Source organism: Hypanus sabinus, chromosome 6 (assembly GCF_030144855.1).
Source record: "Hypanus sabinus isolate sHypSab1 chromosome 6, sHypSab1.hap1, whole genome shotgun sequence".
In the NCBI taxonomy this organism is placed as follows: domain Eukaryota; kingdom Metazoa; phylum Chordata; class Chondrichthyes; order Myliobatiformes; family Dasyatidae; genus Hypanus; species Hypanus sabinus.
In genome coordinates, this window is record NC_082711.1 from 103,592,090 (window position 1) to 103,608,571 (window position 16,482).

General features: G+C 41.0%; 1 protein-coding gene across 1 annotated transcript; it reads left to right on the forward strand.

The window, feature by feature from the left end:
* The first annotated feature begins 604 nt into the window (after positions 1 to 604).
* On the forward strand, positions 605 to 6,696 carry LOC132395055 (interleukin-6-like). The gene is made up of 5 exons (XM_059971369.1): positions 605 to 620; positions 5,614 to 5,762; positions 5,881 to 5,994; positions 6,278 to 6,424; positions 6,523 to 6,696. The coding sequence occupies exons 1-5, from the start codon at positions 605 to 607 to the stop codon at positions 6,694 to 6,696; spliced, it is 600 nt and encodes a 199-aa protein (XP_059827352.1).
* The last annotated feature ends 9,786 nt before the right edge of the window (positions 6,697 to 16,482 follow it).

Sequence of the window (16,482 nt, forward strand, 5' to 3'; positions counted from 1 at the left end):
GAGGCCTTTCAGCCTAGGACTTTGTGCTGACCTTTTAACCAACTTCGGGATCAATCAAACACTTCCTTCCCACACACCCTCCATCTTTCTTTCTTCCATTGCCTATCTAATAACCACTAATAGCCCGAATATATTTACCTTCACCACCACCCCTGGCAATTTACCCTCTGTGTATAATAAACTACCCCTAACATCCTCCCTACACTTTTTCCAATCACCTTAAAATTATGCCCTCCCACATTAGCAATTGCCTCCATGGAAAAAGATGCTGACTGTCCTCTCTATCTAAGCCTATAATCATCTTATCAAATCACCTTTGATCCTCCTCGGCTCCAATTGGAAAATCCCAAGTTGCTCAACCTTTTTACATAAGACATGCTTTCTCATCCAGAAATCACACTGGGAGATCTTCTCTCCGCATTCTCTACAGCTTTCACATCCTTTTTATAATGAAGCAACCGGAACTAAGCACAATACACCATGTGGTCTAACCAGAGTTTTATAGAGGGGCATCACTACTTTGTGGCTCTTGAACACAATCCATTGACTTGCAACTAGCACACTCTACATCTCCTTAACCACCCTATCATATTGCAAGACAACTATGAGGCATCTACAGAGTTGGACCTCAGGAGCCCACTGTTCCTCCACACTTTAAAAAAAACTTACCATTAGCCTTGTACTCTGTCTTCAAGTTTGATGTTCCTACGTGCATCATTTTACACTTCTCTAGATTGAACTCCATTTGCCACTTCTAAGTCCAGCTCTGCATCCTGTCAACATCCCAGTATAATTTATGACAAACTTCTACACTATCCACAACTTCATGTCATCTACAAACTTAGGAACCCACCCTTTCAGTGCCTTATGCGAGTTGCTTATAAAAATCACAAAGAGCAAGGTACTGGAACAAAACCCTGTGAACCAGCACTAGTCCTGGACCTCGAGGCAGAATGCACTCCATCCACCACAACCCTCTGCCCTCAATGAGCAAGCCATATCCAAGTTCATGCAGCCATGTTCCCCTTGATCCCATGCCTACTGAATTTCTGAATGATTCTAAAATGGGGAACGTTGTCTAATCTCTGTAGTGTATTGGGAAAACTACTGGAAATAATTATGAATTTAAAAATAATTATGAAGTATTAAAGTTAATATAGAGGGCACAGATCAGTTCAAGTCTGCATAAATTTGCTAATAAGATTGATTCACCTCATTTGATATTTACAAGAAGTTACATGGAGGATTTGAAGGAGACAATCACAGGAATTTTGCTCACTTTTAATAAGAATCCGGAGAATTGGTGGTCCATGACGTTAAAGCCATAGAACCATAGAACATTACAGCACAGAAACAGGCCTTTTGGCCCTTCTTGGCTGTGCTAAACCATTTTTCTGTCTGGTCCCACTGACCTGCACCTGGCCCATATCCCTACAAACACCTCTTATCCATGTACCTGTCCTAGTTTTTCATAAATGTTAAAAGTGAGCCCACATTTACAACTTCATCTGGCAGCTATTTCCACATTCCCACCACTCTCTGTGTGAAGAAGTCCCACCCTAATGTTCCGTTTAAAGTTTTCCCCATTTACCCTTAATCCATGTGCTAGGGTTATCTTCTCCCCTAGCCTCAGAGGAAAAGGCCTGCTTGCATTCACTCTGTCTTTACTCATCATAATTTTATATACCTTTATCAAGTCTCCCCACATTCTTCTATGCCCCAGGGAATAAAGTCCTGACTTATTTAACCTTTCCCTGTAACTCAGTTTCTCAGGTCCAAGCAACATTCTTGTAAACCTTCTCTGCACTCTTTCAACCTCATTAATATCCTTCCTGTCATTCAGTGACCAAAACTGCATACAACACTCCAAATTCAGCCTCACCAATGCCTTATACAACCTCACCATAACATTCCAACACTTATACTCAATACTTTATTTATAAAGGCTAATGTACCAAAAGCTTTCTTTACTACCCTATCTACCTGTGACGCCTCTTTTAGGGAATTTTATATATGTATTTCTAGATCGTTCTGTTCTACAGCACTCCTCAGTGCCCTACCACTTACCTTGTATGTTCTACCTTGGTTTGTCCTTCCAAAGTGCAATACCTCACACTTGTCTGTATTGATCTCCATCTGCCATTTTTCATTCCATTTTTCCAGCTGGTCCAGATCTCTCTGCAAGTTTTGAAAACCTTCCTCACTGTCCACTACAACTCCAATCTTTGTGTCATCAGCAAATTTGCTGATCCAATTTTCCAGATTATCAACCAGATCATTCATATAGATGACAAATAATAATGGACCCAGCACAGATCACTGTGGCGCACCACCAGTCACAGGTCTCCAATCAGAGAAGCAATCCTCCACTACCAGTCTCTGACTTCGCCCATTGTGCCAATGTCCAATCCAAGTTACTACCTCACCATGTATACCTAGCAACTGAATCGGCTTAACTAACCTCCCATGTGGGACCTTGTGAAAGACCTTACTGAAGTCCATGTAGACAACATCCACTGCCTTCCTTTCATCCAGTTTCCTTGTAACCTTCTCAAAAAACTCTAATAGATTAGTTAAACATGACCTACCATGCACAAAGCCGTGTTGACTCTCCCTAATAAGTCCCTATCTAAATACTTGTAGATCCTATCTCTTAGCACTCCTTCCAATAATTTACCTACAACCGACATCAAACTTACCAGCCTAAAATTTCCCAGATTACTATTAGAACCTTTTTTAAACAATGGAACAACATGAGCTACAAAATGAGCCATTGAAATCCAAGCCAAAACAGAGGATACAAGAAGGGATCTGGAGAGGGTGCAGGAAGATAATAATGTCAAAGATAAGCCTTGAACTTAAAGATAACATTTGATTATGCACAGAAACAAGTCCTTCATTGAGTCTAGTTACTTCAATAGCAGAACAGCAGCAAGAGGCAAATAGTCCACATCCATTATTTCATATATTTTGAGTATAAAATCAATGAGGTATTGATGGAGGAAAAGGGGAAAACAGACTTTTTAATAAATCAAAATGAAGGGACTTAATATTAAAATAAATGGTAGAAAATCTAGAGGGAGATCTTTATCCTGAGAATGTGAAGACATGGAAATTATTAGCTTATAATTGGTCTGCACATATAAAGCATGTAAGGCTATAAATATGTTAGATGCCATAATTTGACTGATTTGCTCTTTTTCATCCTTTATGGAGAATCCACTCAATAGATTCCTTCTGTGATTCTTAGTAAAAGTATACAAACATGTTAGAAACATAGGAAATGTTATGACAATAATGTAAACATATTAGTCAAAATTCCAGCATAGTAATGAAACTACTGTTTGTTGTAATATATTTAATACATTAAAATATTATAATTTACATCATTGAACAAGTCTTTATAACCATATACAGTACCTCAAAAATGTATTGAATGCCCAATCCTTTGTTCACATAAATCAGGATTACAACCAGGGATTTCGATCAATTTAACTGAGAATTTGTATTTGTGAATCTCATGCTCCTTTCTTCACAGTAGAACCCAAAAAGCAGGGAAATTTATAAAGCATGAAAAATTAAAAATGCAAAATTCAAATGTCAGCAGTTCAAAAGTATTCATCCCCATTTGCTCAGTACTTATCTGAACCACCTCTCACAAGTATTACAGCCGGTAATCTTTTTGGATAGGTCTCTGAGTTTTACACAATGGGATGGAGTAAGATTTCCCCATTCCTCCTTGCAAAATTGCTCACGCTGTGCCAGGTTAGTTGGGGAGTGGCAGTGGACAGCAATCCTAGAGTCTTGCCAGAGACACTCTATCAAGTAGAGGTTAGCACTCTGACTGGACCACTCAACGACATCAATTTTCTTCACTTGAAGCCATTCCATGATTGCTCTAGCTCTGTGTTTTGGGTCATTGAAAGTTGAAAGACAAACTTTCTCCCCAGATTAAGCTTTCTGGCAGAAGCTAGGAGGATTTTTATCCAGGATCTCTCTGGTCATCGATCCTGACCAGATCTCCAGTTCCTGCTGCTGAAAAGCATTCCCATAGTATGATGCTACCAACACACTTTATGCTAGAGATGGTGTTACCTGGCTCCAGTGTAGTATTAGATTTACACTACACATACCACTTTCCTTTGAGGTTAAAAAGTTCCATTTTAGTATAAGACCTTCTTCCACATTTTGGCTGTATATTGCAAAGTCTTCATGGGCAAGGATAAGCCTTTTATTCAGTGGTGTGTGTTACATAAATCTAATACTGTGCATCAGCCAGGTAACACCATCCCTATTGTAAAGTATGGTGAAGATAACATTGTGCTATGGGAATGCTTTTCAGCAATAACACCTGGAAATCTGGTCAGGATAGATGGGAACATGAAAGCTGCTAAATGTTGAGAGATCCTGCATAAAATTTGGCTGGCGTCTGCCAGAAAACGAAAACTGGGGAGAATGTTTGTCTTTCAGCAGGACAATGATCGGAAGCACACTGCCAGAGCAACCATGGAGTGGCTTCAAATGAGTAAAACGGATGTTCCTGAGTGGGCCAGTTCAGTATTGATCTTGATCCAATGGAATGTCTCTGGCAAGACCTCAAGATTGCTGGTCACAGCCAATCCCCAACTAACCTGGCACAGTTTGAGCAAACCTGTAAGGAGGAATAGGTAAATCTTCTGCAAAGCTGATAGAGACTTACCCAAAAAGACTATTGGCTGTAATAGCTGTGACAGGTGGTTCAACTAAGTGCTCAGCAAAGGGGATGAATACTTTCAAACTACTGACATTTCAGTTTTTGAAATTTTAGTTTTTTATGCTTTGCAACTAACCAGTTTTTTGAAATTCATTATGAAAAAGATGTATGTGATTCTCAAATAAGAATTGTCAATTAATCAAAATCCCTGCTTGTAATATTGATTAATGTGAACGAAGAGTTGGGGGCTGAATACTTTTTCATGGAACTGTACAGGACGATCAGGAAGTTTGAACCGAGACTCATTGATAATTTTAAATTCAAACCATAAACATGTAATCGATAATAAGCAATTAGATTCCGATTCCTGTTCCTTCATACTAGAACATTATTTTTGTTGGGTGTAGTGATTTTGCAGTGACTCTTTTCTGTCTATAAGAGTGATCAGTTCTCAAAATTTAATTAAAGGGTCTCGTAATACTGCGGGCTCCATTCGCGGTTATGGAAGGTGAACGATTGGTATCGTCACTGGGCATTTCCACGTTTGACAATCACGCCGATCAAACACGATTATCCTGATCGATCACGTCAGAAGGAAGAGAACTGGAGTGGAAGTCATCTTCAACGTAGCGGAAGGACAGCCACATGGGAAGGAAGAATCCAACAGTGACTAATAGGTGCTGTAACACAAACATTGCGAAAAAAAACATTAATAACTGGATTTTCCCCAAAGGGGGCGATTAATAAATAGTGGGGAGAATGGAGCTTGGGGAGTTAAAGATCGAACACCTTTGTACGGGGAGGACAACATGGGACTTGCTGAAAGTCAGTGAATAAAGCTTCCGGTTATCAGTTCAACACATTTCGGAGCGGTTGCAGGAAGCGGGAATTCTTATTCCTTTCTGTCTCTTTCCCTGCAGGTTTTTACCTTCTACTCCTGGTGCTCTGTGGAGGAGTCGCCACTTTCCCGCTGACGGAGCGGACCGCTGCAGCCGCCCCGGGCTGCGCAACCTGCGACTCCCTGGCGCTGGAGATCCAGAGCTCAGCGGCCGAGCTCCGGGATGCTCAGGTGAGTGAGTACGAGGAGGTGAGGGGGTGACCCCCGCAGACTTTGTCCTGGTCTTCACTTTGCAGCTCACTTATTCGCTGTCTGATCTCTCTCCACCCCTCCCGTCCCTCTCCCGCAGCTGTGTGAGTATTTCTCCTTCTGTGACGGGGACCAGGGATCGCTGCTCACCCACGACTTCAACCTGCCGCAGATCCGATCTCAGGACCGATGTACAAAGTTCAGTTTCCATAAGGTGAGTGAAGCCCGAAGGAGCAGCCGTTTCCTTGTAAAGTAGGGCATTTCAGTCTGTGGAAAAGTGTACCTCCAGGGAAAACAAAAAGGAGTAGGCATTTCGTTTGTAGTTTACGATAGTTAGGTTCCAACAAAGCAGCGTTTAAATCGATTTGCACAACCCGGCAAAATTGTCAGTTTTACAAACGAGAATTCGAGAATGCATATAAATTCAGCTACAAGTCGTCAAAACTGAAGAGCCCGAGCCAAGATGATTTCTTACTTGTAGTATTTTTCCTGTTTAGGAAACGTGCCTGAAAGCGATTGCAAAAGGCCTCCATAAATATAACCCTTTCTTATTGCTGGTGGAAACATCCATCGTGCGTTCAAGTGAACAAATAATATGGATGCGGTCCAGTACCCAACGCCTCGCGGAACTGATAATGCACCAGGTAAGTGTAAACGAAGCGGCGCGATTATGGCTGCGGCAAACCCATCTGAAACTATGGAGACTCAAGTCACAAGCCCTGCTGTCCTCTTTATATTTCAGTTAAATGTCGAGTTTGGCATCAGTACGGTGAGCGAGAGCGAGATGGAATCATCTGCCTTAGGCTTAGTGACAACAACAGAGTGGAACAGACAAGTGAATGCGCATGTCATCCTGCGAGACTTTGTCCGGTTCATGGAGAAATCAGCCCGAGCTCTTCGCTTTATGAGTCTGTGAAAGTGGGATCACCGCTAGAATTGGCAGAACCACTTTTTATATATACCACGATCTATTTATTTATTTATCTATTTATTTCCCAGTGATGAATAACTAGGTGGAGTGAGAGAAACAAAAGAGCGATAACATTAATGAATGGGTTGGCCATGCAAGCCCAACCTCTCTCCGTGATTTCTGCTCCACACCAGGATTTTTTAAATTATCCTGTTAGTATTTGGAGTTCACGTTTTGTTCGCGACTGATAAAAAAGCTTGCTCCTACTGGCACACATATGCCACACGTAGAGTGTTCAGAGCAAAGTCACCTTGGGAGTTTGCAATTTTTTCCAGTTCCATTACCCGTGCAACGTGTAAAATATGGTTAAACAGAGGCAGTAACCGCCTTAAAGTATGAACGTTCTAGTTCAGCATTTGGTCGTACAATCGTAAAAGTTACAGAGGTTAATCTGTAAAAGAAATGACATTGTAAACTTAAGAAGTTGTATGTTAGCAATTATTTGCAAAATGTTATTTACAGTGTTTAATTTTATTTATATTTATTTTGACTAATTCAACTTTTAGAAATATTTAAAAACTTTTGCATTTATTTATTGATATTTATAACGTAGACCATGAGATTATTGTATTTATTTTTGAATTATCAGAAGTTTAGATTTGGATATATTTAATAAAATATAAATATGAAGAGATTTCAAGTTAAGTTTCATTCTGACTGTTATTATTTTGAAAGATGTGTACAAACAGCAAATGTTTCTAGAGATACAGTGAATTTGCTAGAATTTGCAAAAGTAACGCGGAGTGCTTTCTGTGAATCTGGAAGTGATCCCCACAGTACTTCTGTACCACGGAGAGCGTTCTAACTGGCATCGCCAACCGGTAATGCGGGGGATGGGGGATTGGTGCCGCAGAGAGTTGTAAACTTAGTCAGCTTCATCCTGGGCACCAGCCTCCGATGTATCCAGGAGCAATGCCTGAAAAAGATGGCCCCATCACCCCAGAATATGTTGCTGATATTAAATCTGATTCTGAAATGTTACGTTCACAAGCCACTAGATGGGGTCTGATCGGACATCATATATACACCCAGAGGCCACTTTATTAGGTGCCTCCTGTAACGACAACATGCAGTGAGTGGCTGTTCTGTGGGTGAAAACGCCTTGTTAATGAGAGAAGTCAGAGAGGAATGGTCAGACTTGTTCAAACTGACAGGAAGGTGTCAGTAACTCCAGTGACCAGGCATCACAACAGTGGTGTACAGAACAGCAGCCCTGAATGTACAACACATCAAACCTAAAAATGGACGGGCTACAGCAGCAGAAAACAATGAACATACCTTATTAGTGGTCACTTTATTAGGCACAGGAGGCAGCTAACAAAACAGGCACTGAGTGTAACTGAGCATTCCTTTCCTAGCCTCTCTAATGTCCCTGCCTATCTTGATTACTAGACCTGGTCTTACTGACTCCTGCTTTCTCCCATAACTGCTCAGACAAAACTCCTCCCCAGCAATCTTGGTCAGACCTCCACCCTTCTAGCACTAATAAATTTTGCTACAGGATGGGAACCAGAGAACCAGAACAGATAGTGGGGAGACTGTGGAGACCGGCATTGTTAAGACTTCAGACAAAGTCTGGAATCAAAAGATTGAGCATTGTGGAACAAATGTCCTGAGCTTTGTATATTTCAGTGCAAGTATTGTAGGAAAGGCAGATGTGCTCAGAGCATGGATCAACACTTGGAATTATGATCTTGTAGCCAATAGTGAGACTGGTGCAGGAGGGGCAAGTTTGGCAGCTCAGTGTTCTGGGGTTCCGTTGTTATTGAGGTGACAAATCGGGAGGGATTAAAGGAGGATGGGTGGTGTTCCTAGCCAAAGAAAATATCACACACAAGATGCTGATGTAACACAGCAGGCCAGGCAGCATCTATAGGGAGAAGTGCTGTCGACGTTTCAGGCCAAGACCCGTCGTCAGGACTAACCGAAAGGATAGATAGTAAGAGATTTGAAAGTAGTGGGGGGAGGGGGAAATGTGAAATGATAGGAGAAGACTGGAGGGGGTGGCATGAAGCTAAGAGCTGGAAAGGTGATTGGAGAAAGTGATACAGAGCTGGAGAAGGGAAAGGATCATGGGACGGGAGACCTCAGGAGAAAGAAAGGGGGTGGGGGTGGGAATATCACAGCAGTGCTCTGCCAAGACAGCTGGAGTACTTGTCCAGTGAGGCTGAGAAATAAGAGAATATGCAGACACTGGAAATCTGAGCAACAGACACAAAATGCTGGCAGAACTCAGCAGACAAGGCAGCATCTATGGGATAGGATAAACAGTGGTGTTTCAGGCCAAGACCCTTCATCTGAACTGACAAAAAAATGGGAAATCCATCTCACCCAATAAGTCCAATATGAAAGGTATGACCTCATTAATGGGGCTATATCATAGACCACAGAACAGCCCACAGGATTTAGAACAACATATTTGTAGAGAAAACATATTGAATGGGATTCCCATACTGTAAAATGACTAGATGGGAGAAAATGAGTCAAATGTGTTTGGAAAATGTTTTCTCAATCAGGACATTGAAGTCCCAACGAGAGAGTGTATGATACTTGACCTGTTATTAGGGATGAGACAGGGCAGGTTACAGATGTGTCGTCACGGGAGTCAGAATATCTGCTGTGTGCCTGGAGGCCTAGGATCTTTGTGATCTTTAGGAACAGAACTGGAAAAAGGTGACGTAACGGACTTTTAGCATAATAAACCAGCGAGCTGTTTGTTATGTCTCCACGCTCACTGGGAAAATGGAGACACCTCTTTCTCCCTTATTATGGAGAGAGAGAGAGCCTGTGGAATGTCAAATACTGGGTGAAAATGACGTATTTGGGGTAACTGCAAGTTTTGTGTGTCAGGTCATTTTGTTTAATAATTTTTTTAAAGAGCAAGCGCAGTAGAGTAGGAAATGACTAAAACTGAATAACAAACAATGGTTTGGGTTGAGTCTAGATAAATGCGTAAGCGTGAGGGGTTGCGGAGAGCTGAGTCACAACACTTCCTTCCGTGCAGTGGCAGAAATGTCAACACAGCGTTCAGAAGCTCCAAATGTTGAGTATCATCTCTATGGAGGGCGGGCTGAGAAAATCAGGACTATGAAAGATGAAGGAGTGATTAGAAATATTGTGTTGTGGTGGAGACAAGCAGGTAGGGCACCAGATGGGCTTGGGGGAGGATGAGTTTGGTAAATCGAGGAAGTGGGATAAGAAGCTTTCAGTTATTTAATATCATCAACGATGTTTGACAAAATTGACGAGAAGCACACAAATGTTTTGGTAATATCAGAAACTGGTGATCTCAAAAGGTTTCAATAGGTACATTTAATGTCAGAGAAATGTATACAATATACATCCTGAAATTCTTTTTCTTCACAAACATCCACAAAGACAGAGCGGTGCCCCAAAGAATGTATGATAGTTGAACGTTAGAACCCCAAACCTTCCCCCTCCCCAGCTTCCCCATGCACAGGCAAATCTCTTGGAATTTTCAAAGAAAACAATCTAGATTTTACAGAGAATGGTGTGAAAAAGTAAAGAAATCATTCAGTGAGCAGCAGTTCTGTGGGTGAAAACACCTTGTTAATGAAAGATCAAAGGAAAATAGCCAGGCTGGTTCAAACTGACAGGGAGGAGACAGTAATTCAAATGGTGGCGTCTGTTAGTCTCGCGAGACCATGAATCTGCACCTGAAATGGATTCCAGGACACAGGCAAGGTTTATGGAAGACCAGGGCAATGTTGTATGGAAGACTAGCAGTTGCCCGTGCAGCAAGTCTCCCCTCTCCACGTCACCGATGCTGTCCAAGGGAAGGGCAAGAGCTGATACAGCTTAGCACAACTGACGTCACAGGAGTTGCCAGAGCGAGAGTGAAGGCAATGTCGGACTGCCTTAGGGACTCCAGCTCCAGATTTATCCTCAGTCTTTACTCCCGAAGCCTTTCCCATGAGTGGGTATGGCCACAAGGCAGCAGAGTTTTCCCTTTCTTAGGTAGACTGCCTTCCCAGGCTGACGAGATCTATCTACCCAAATTCAAATAACCACGTGTTATAACAATGGTTTGCTGAAGAGCATCTCTGAATGTACAACATGTCAAACCTGGAAGTGGATGGGTGACAGCAGTGGAAGATCTGAAACATACATGGAGTGGCCACTTTATTGGTTATCTCCTGTACATCTGCATATCATGTCACTCCTCAGCCTCCAATGCTTTGGAGAAAACAAGCCAAATTTGTGCAACTTCTTCTTATAGGGAATGCCCTCTAACCCAGCCAAGTTACTTTTCAATCCACTCTAGTGAGTATCCACAAATCCCACGTGCCATAATCATCTGAATCAAATTACTATGAGGTACTTTGTTCAACACTTTACTGAAGTCTGTCTGAAGTTTAGTTTCACTGACATGTCTGCATCAATCATCTTTGTTAACTCCTAAAAAAAATCAATTTCAAGACCAGACCTCCCCCATACAATGCTATGCTGGGCATTTCTAAAAAGTCTATGCTCTTGCAGATACATAATTCTCATCCTTAAAAATCTTTGGTGGTAATTTCCTTATCAATAGAGGGTTCAGAAGTGGAGAGAATGGACAATTTCAAGTTCTTGGCTGTCAATATATCTGTGGATATCTGCCACGCAACAGATTGATACAGCTATAAAGACAGCAAAACAGTGACTATATTTCATTAGGACTTTGAGGAGATTAGGTTTGTCAAACAAAACATTCAGCAACTTCTGTAAAAGTACTGTGGAGAGCATTCTGACTGGCTGAATGAAATAAGTTACAGAAACTTGTAAAAGTAGTCAGCACTACCATGGGTATCAGTCTCTGTAGTATCTAAGACTTCTTTAAGGAAGGGAGCATCCATCATTAAGGACCCCCAACACCAAGGACAAACCCTCTTCACATTGTTACCATCAGGAAGGATGTACAGAAGCCTGTTAGCACACACTCAGTGATTCAGGAACAGCTTGGTCCTCTCTGCAACCCGATTGCTAAATGGACATTAAACCCACGAATAATGCCTCACTACATTTTATTTCTGATTATTTGCACTACTTACTTTAACTTAACTATTTTATATATAAAGGTATATATATATATTTAATGCAACTCAGTTTTTTCTCTATATTTATCATGTATTTCATTGTACTGCTGTTGTAAACATAACAAATTTTACAACAAATACTAGCGATATTAACTCTGATTCAAATTCAATGATGTAATCAGTAATTTCACAGTTTATCTATATTGCCTTTCTTAAACAAAGAAACAGTAATCTCTAGTCCTCTGGGACCTCCTCTGTGGCTAATGAGGATACAAATGTTATCTGCCAAGGCCATAGTTATCTCCTGTCTTCCACCTCTCTATAACCTAGCATAAATCCCTTCAGGCACTGGGGACTTCATTTAACTTGATGTTTTAGAATAGCTGTACACATCCTCAATCTCCAAATATATCAGACCACTTCTTGACCTTGCTACCTCTACCTCATTAGAGAATACTGATGTGAAGTATTCATTTAGTACCTTGCCCACTTTCTCTGGTTCTGGGCATAAATTCCCTCCTTTGTGCTTGAGTAGACGTAACCTCTCTAATTGCTCTTTGCTTTTTAATGAACATTATAAAATGGCTGGGAATTCTCTTTAATCCTATCGACCAGAAATATTTCAAGGCCCCTTTTATCCTTCTGCTACCCTATTGATCATTTCTCCTGCTTCCTTGACATTTGTTGAAGGCCCGACTGATGTTACAATTCTAAACATTACATACACTTTTTTCGCTTTTGGATTAAATTTTCAACATCTCTCGTCATCCAGGCTTTCTGAGATTTGCCATCTTTGTCTTTCTATGCAATATAATAAATACATAAAAATTTAAAATAAATAAAATAAGAAGTAATTATCAATGATTACACTGGGTATATTTGCTCATGGATCAGGTAATAATCCAGAGATTGTTAACTTCATGGTTCTACTTTTTTAACTTTACTTTGGCCCGTTCTAGTTACTCTTAAGGTCAAAGTAGATACCCCTTACTCTGGCACCAAGTAGGCAAGATAGATCATGCTTCAGAACAGTGTCTATCCCTCTAACCCCACTGTCTCCTACTACAATTATTTTCCTTTTTATTCTCCCAACCAGCATGTTTTTCATTGCCCCTGTCAGTCTGCTTGGTGTCTCTGCAGTTATACCCAAGGACTGCAATAGTCCCAGTGTGAACTCATCAGTATCTTATAAAGCCTCAGCATTACATCTTTGCTTTTGTATTCTAGTCCTCCCAAAATGAATGCTAGCATTACACGTGCCTTCCTCATCACCGAATCAACTAATCAGTTAATCTTTAGGGAATTCTGCACAAGGACTCCAAAGTCCCTTTGCACCTCGGATTGTTGAATTTTCTCCCCAATTAGAGAATAGTCTGTGCTTTTATTCCTTTCACCAAAGTGCATGACCATTAACTTCCCCACACTGTATTCTATCTTCTTTGTCCATTCTCCTAACCTGTCTGTCATTCTGCAGGCTTCCTGCTTTCTCAAAACACCTGCCCTTCCACCTAACTTTATATCTTCTGCAAACTTGGCCACAGAGCCATCAATTCCATCATCCAAATCAACAACATAACAATGTAAAAAGAAGTGGCTGAACACCAATAGTCACTGGCAGCAAAACAGAAAACACTTCCTCTATTTCCACTCTTTGCCTTCTCCCAATGCTTTATCCATGCTGGTATCTCAAAGTCAAAAAACATTTATTATCAAAGAATGTATAAATTATTCCTGCAATACACTGGGATCCTATCTTGTAATGCAGCCTCATGTGTGGTACCTTGTCAAAGGCCTATTGAAAATCCAAGTACACAACATCACCGATTCTTCTTTCTCTGCTCCTTGTTATTTCTTCAAAGAACTCCCACACATTTGTCAGGCAAGATTTCCCCTTAAGTGAACCATGCTGTCTTTGACCTACTTTATCACGTGCCTCCAAGTATCCTAAAACCTCATCATTAACTTCCAACTCCACCATCTTCTCAGTGACTGAGGTCAGGCTAACTGGCCTATAATTTCCTAGCTGCTCCCTCCCTTCTTGAAGAGTGGAGAGACACTTGCAATTTTCCAATCCTCTGGAACCATCCTAGAATCTAGTTTTCCTGTAAAGATAATTACCATTGCTTAGGCAATCTCTTCAGCAACACCTTTCAGAACTCTTGGTTGTAGTGCATGTGGTCCAGATGAATTCTCTACCTTCAGAACTTTGAGCCACGTCATCTGAGTAACCCTTGAAAACCGCGATTTAACCCCGACTTATTTACAGGACAATTTATAATGACTATTTAATCTTCATGCTGCATTTTAAATTGTAGGAGTGAACTGGAGCTCCTAGGGAAAACTCACACATTACAGAGGATGAATGTGCAGAGTCTCCTTAAAGAGAATATTGAATTGAACTCTAAACTCTGATGCCTGAACTGTAATAATGGCACGCTGACTGCTGTCCTGCCATGGTGCCCGTGGTAGGTTAGTGACTGGCACACACTACTACAGCTCAGTATGCCACCCAGAATTTCACTCTATATAATGATAGCAAATAAACACAAAGAACATCATTTATTATTTTACCATCATTAAAATGTAGAGAAAGTCATTCAGATTACAGTCAGAATTTTTCTATAAATAAGAAGAAAAAGGAAAACTTTATACCTCATTCGCCTTTGTTAGGGTGTATTCTGGACTTAACGTGAATATAGCAGATATTAATTCAACCAAGAACCAGTTTTCAGAAAATGATGTAAATTGTAAATTGCTAGCAGTAAATTGATGTTAAAAGCACAGGCTAGCCTCCAGACTAAGGGATGTGGTTATCATAATGGTGACCATGAGACGCTCACATATGCATCCGCCAAGCGTTACGAATACAGGGTGTGTTCGTTGGCCGACGTCAAACCAGACTACATAGCTCAATGATTAGCAGCTTTGTGACTTGATCAGCAGCTGCTGGACTCAGCTGATGCCATCACTTAATATATTGAACATGGTCATAGGTACAGATGCAATCAATAGTTCATGTATTGTGTACTCAGAGAATCAGCTCACACGAACACTATCCTTGGGCATCTGGCTCCCTGTCTTTAGAAGATTTTCGAATATATATGTCAATTAGTTTGTCCAAGCATTCAGATGTGTCAACCTCGGTAGAGGTAAAATTCAATGGAAGCATTGACAACCCAAAATACTGAAGTAAGCAATGTCATTGTAACTCTTGAAATTGTATGGTATCATCTACTGATTTTAAAGGAACTTTTGAGTTGAAGATAATCTATTGCGAGTGTGTCCAGAAGAATGCCTGCTTGTTGTGATGGATAAGGATTTCTACATATATCACCAGCTTCAGTATCTCTCTGGTCACTTCGATCACAACAGCATCAACGGCAAAAACTTAGTTTTTGCCCTGATGTGGAAGAACAGATTTGTTTTCCAGTTTTGGTTTCCGAATGAGATTGTCTCTTTGTTGCCTCTGAGTTATTGCAGGTGGTTATGAACAATATGAGCTTATTGCAATTTGGGATGCAGATTGACACCAAAATCGTTTTACGCCAGCACTTTTGAATTTAGGTAGGTTCACTAGCCTCTGGTTGAAGTCTCTTCTGATTTCAGTTCTAAATGGCACACCTTACATTCATTTCATCATGTTTGAAGTTAATTGGTTTACATGAGAGCCACTCTCATTCTTCCCGACTCTGGTGAATATAAGCCTAACTGATCCATTCTATACTGTCAGTCATGCCATCCTGGGAATCAGTGTAGTAACCGTCGTGGGAGTTTCCATTGCCAAAAACATCCTTCCTCTGACACAAGGCCTAAGCTCCAATGGAGTCTGATCTAGGTCGTGTGCAATTGCAGTAAACTGTCCTCATTCCTGTCCTTGAGTCTTGTCACCGTGAAGGGGAACAAATCACCTCCATTGCTGAATTCTTGCTGCAATTGATGAACAGGGACAACCAAGCCTCAGTGCATTTTGACCTTTCCCATTCTATCACCATGCAGATAGTCTCCCTTTTTGTTTTTGAAGCAGAAGTGGATAACTTGACATTTATAGGCATAGACTAAGTAATAAATATAGCACATAGAGCAATGCACAGTAGAGGCCTTTCAGCCTAGGACTTTGTGCTGACCTTTTAACCAACTTCGGGATCAATCAAACACTTCCTTCCCACACACCCTCCATCTTTCTTTCTTCCATTGCCTATCTAATAACCACTAATAGCCCGAATATATTTACCTTCACCACCACCCCTGGCAATTTACCCTCTGTGTATAATAAACTACCCCTAACATCCTCCCTACACTTTTTCCAATCACCTTAAAATTATGCCCTCCCACATTAGCAATTGCCTCCATGGAAAAAGATGCTGACTGTCCTCTCTATCTAAGCCTATAATCATCTTATCAAATCACCTTTGATCCTCCTCGGCTCCAATTGGAAAATCCCAAGTTGCTCAACCTTTTTACATAAGACATGCTTTCTCATCCAGAAAGCACACTGGGAGATCTTCTCTCCACATTCTCTAAACTTTCACATCCTTTTTATAATGAAGCAACCGGAACTAAGCACAATACACCATGTGGTCTAACCAGAGTTTTATAGAGCTGCATCACTACTTTGTGGCTCTTGAACACAATCCGTTGACTTGCATCTAGCACACTCTACATCTCCTTAACCACCCTATCATATTGCAAGACAACT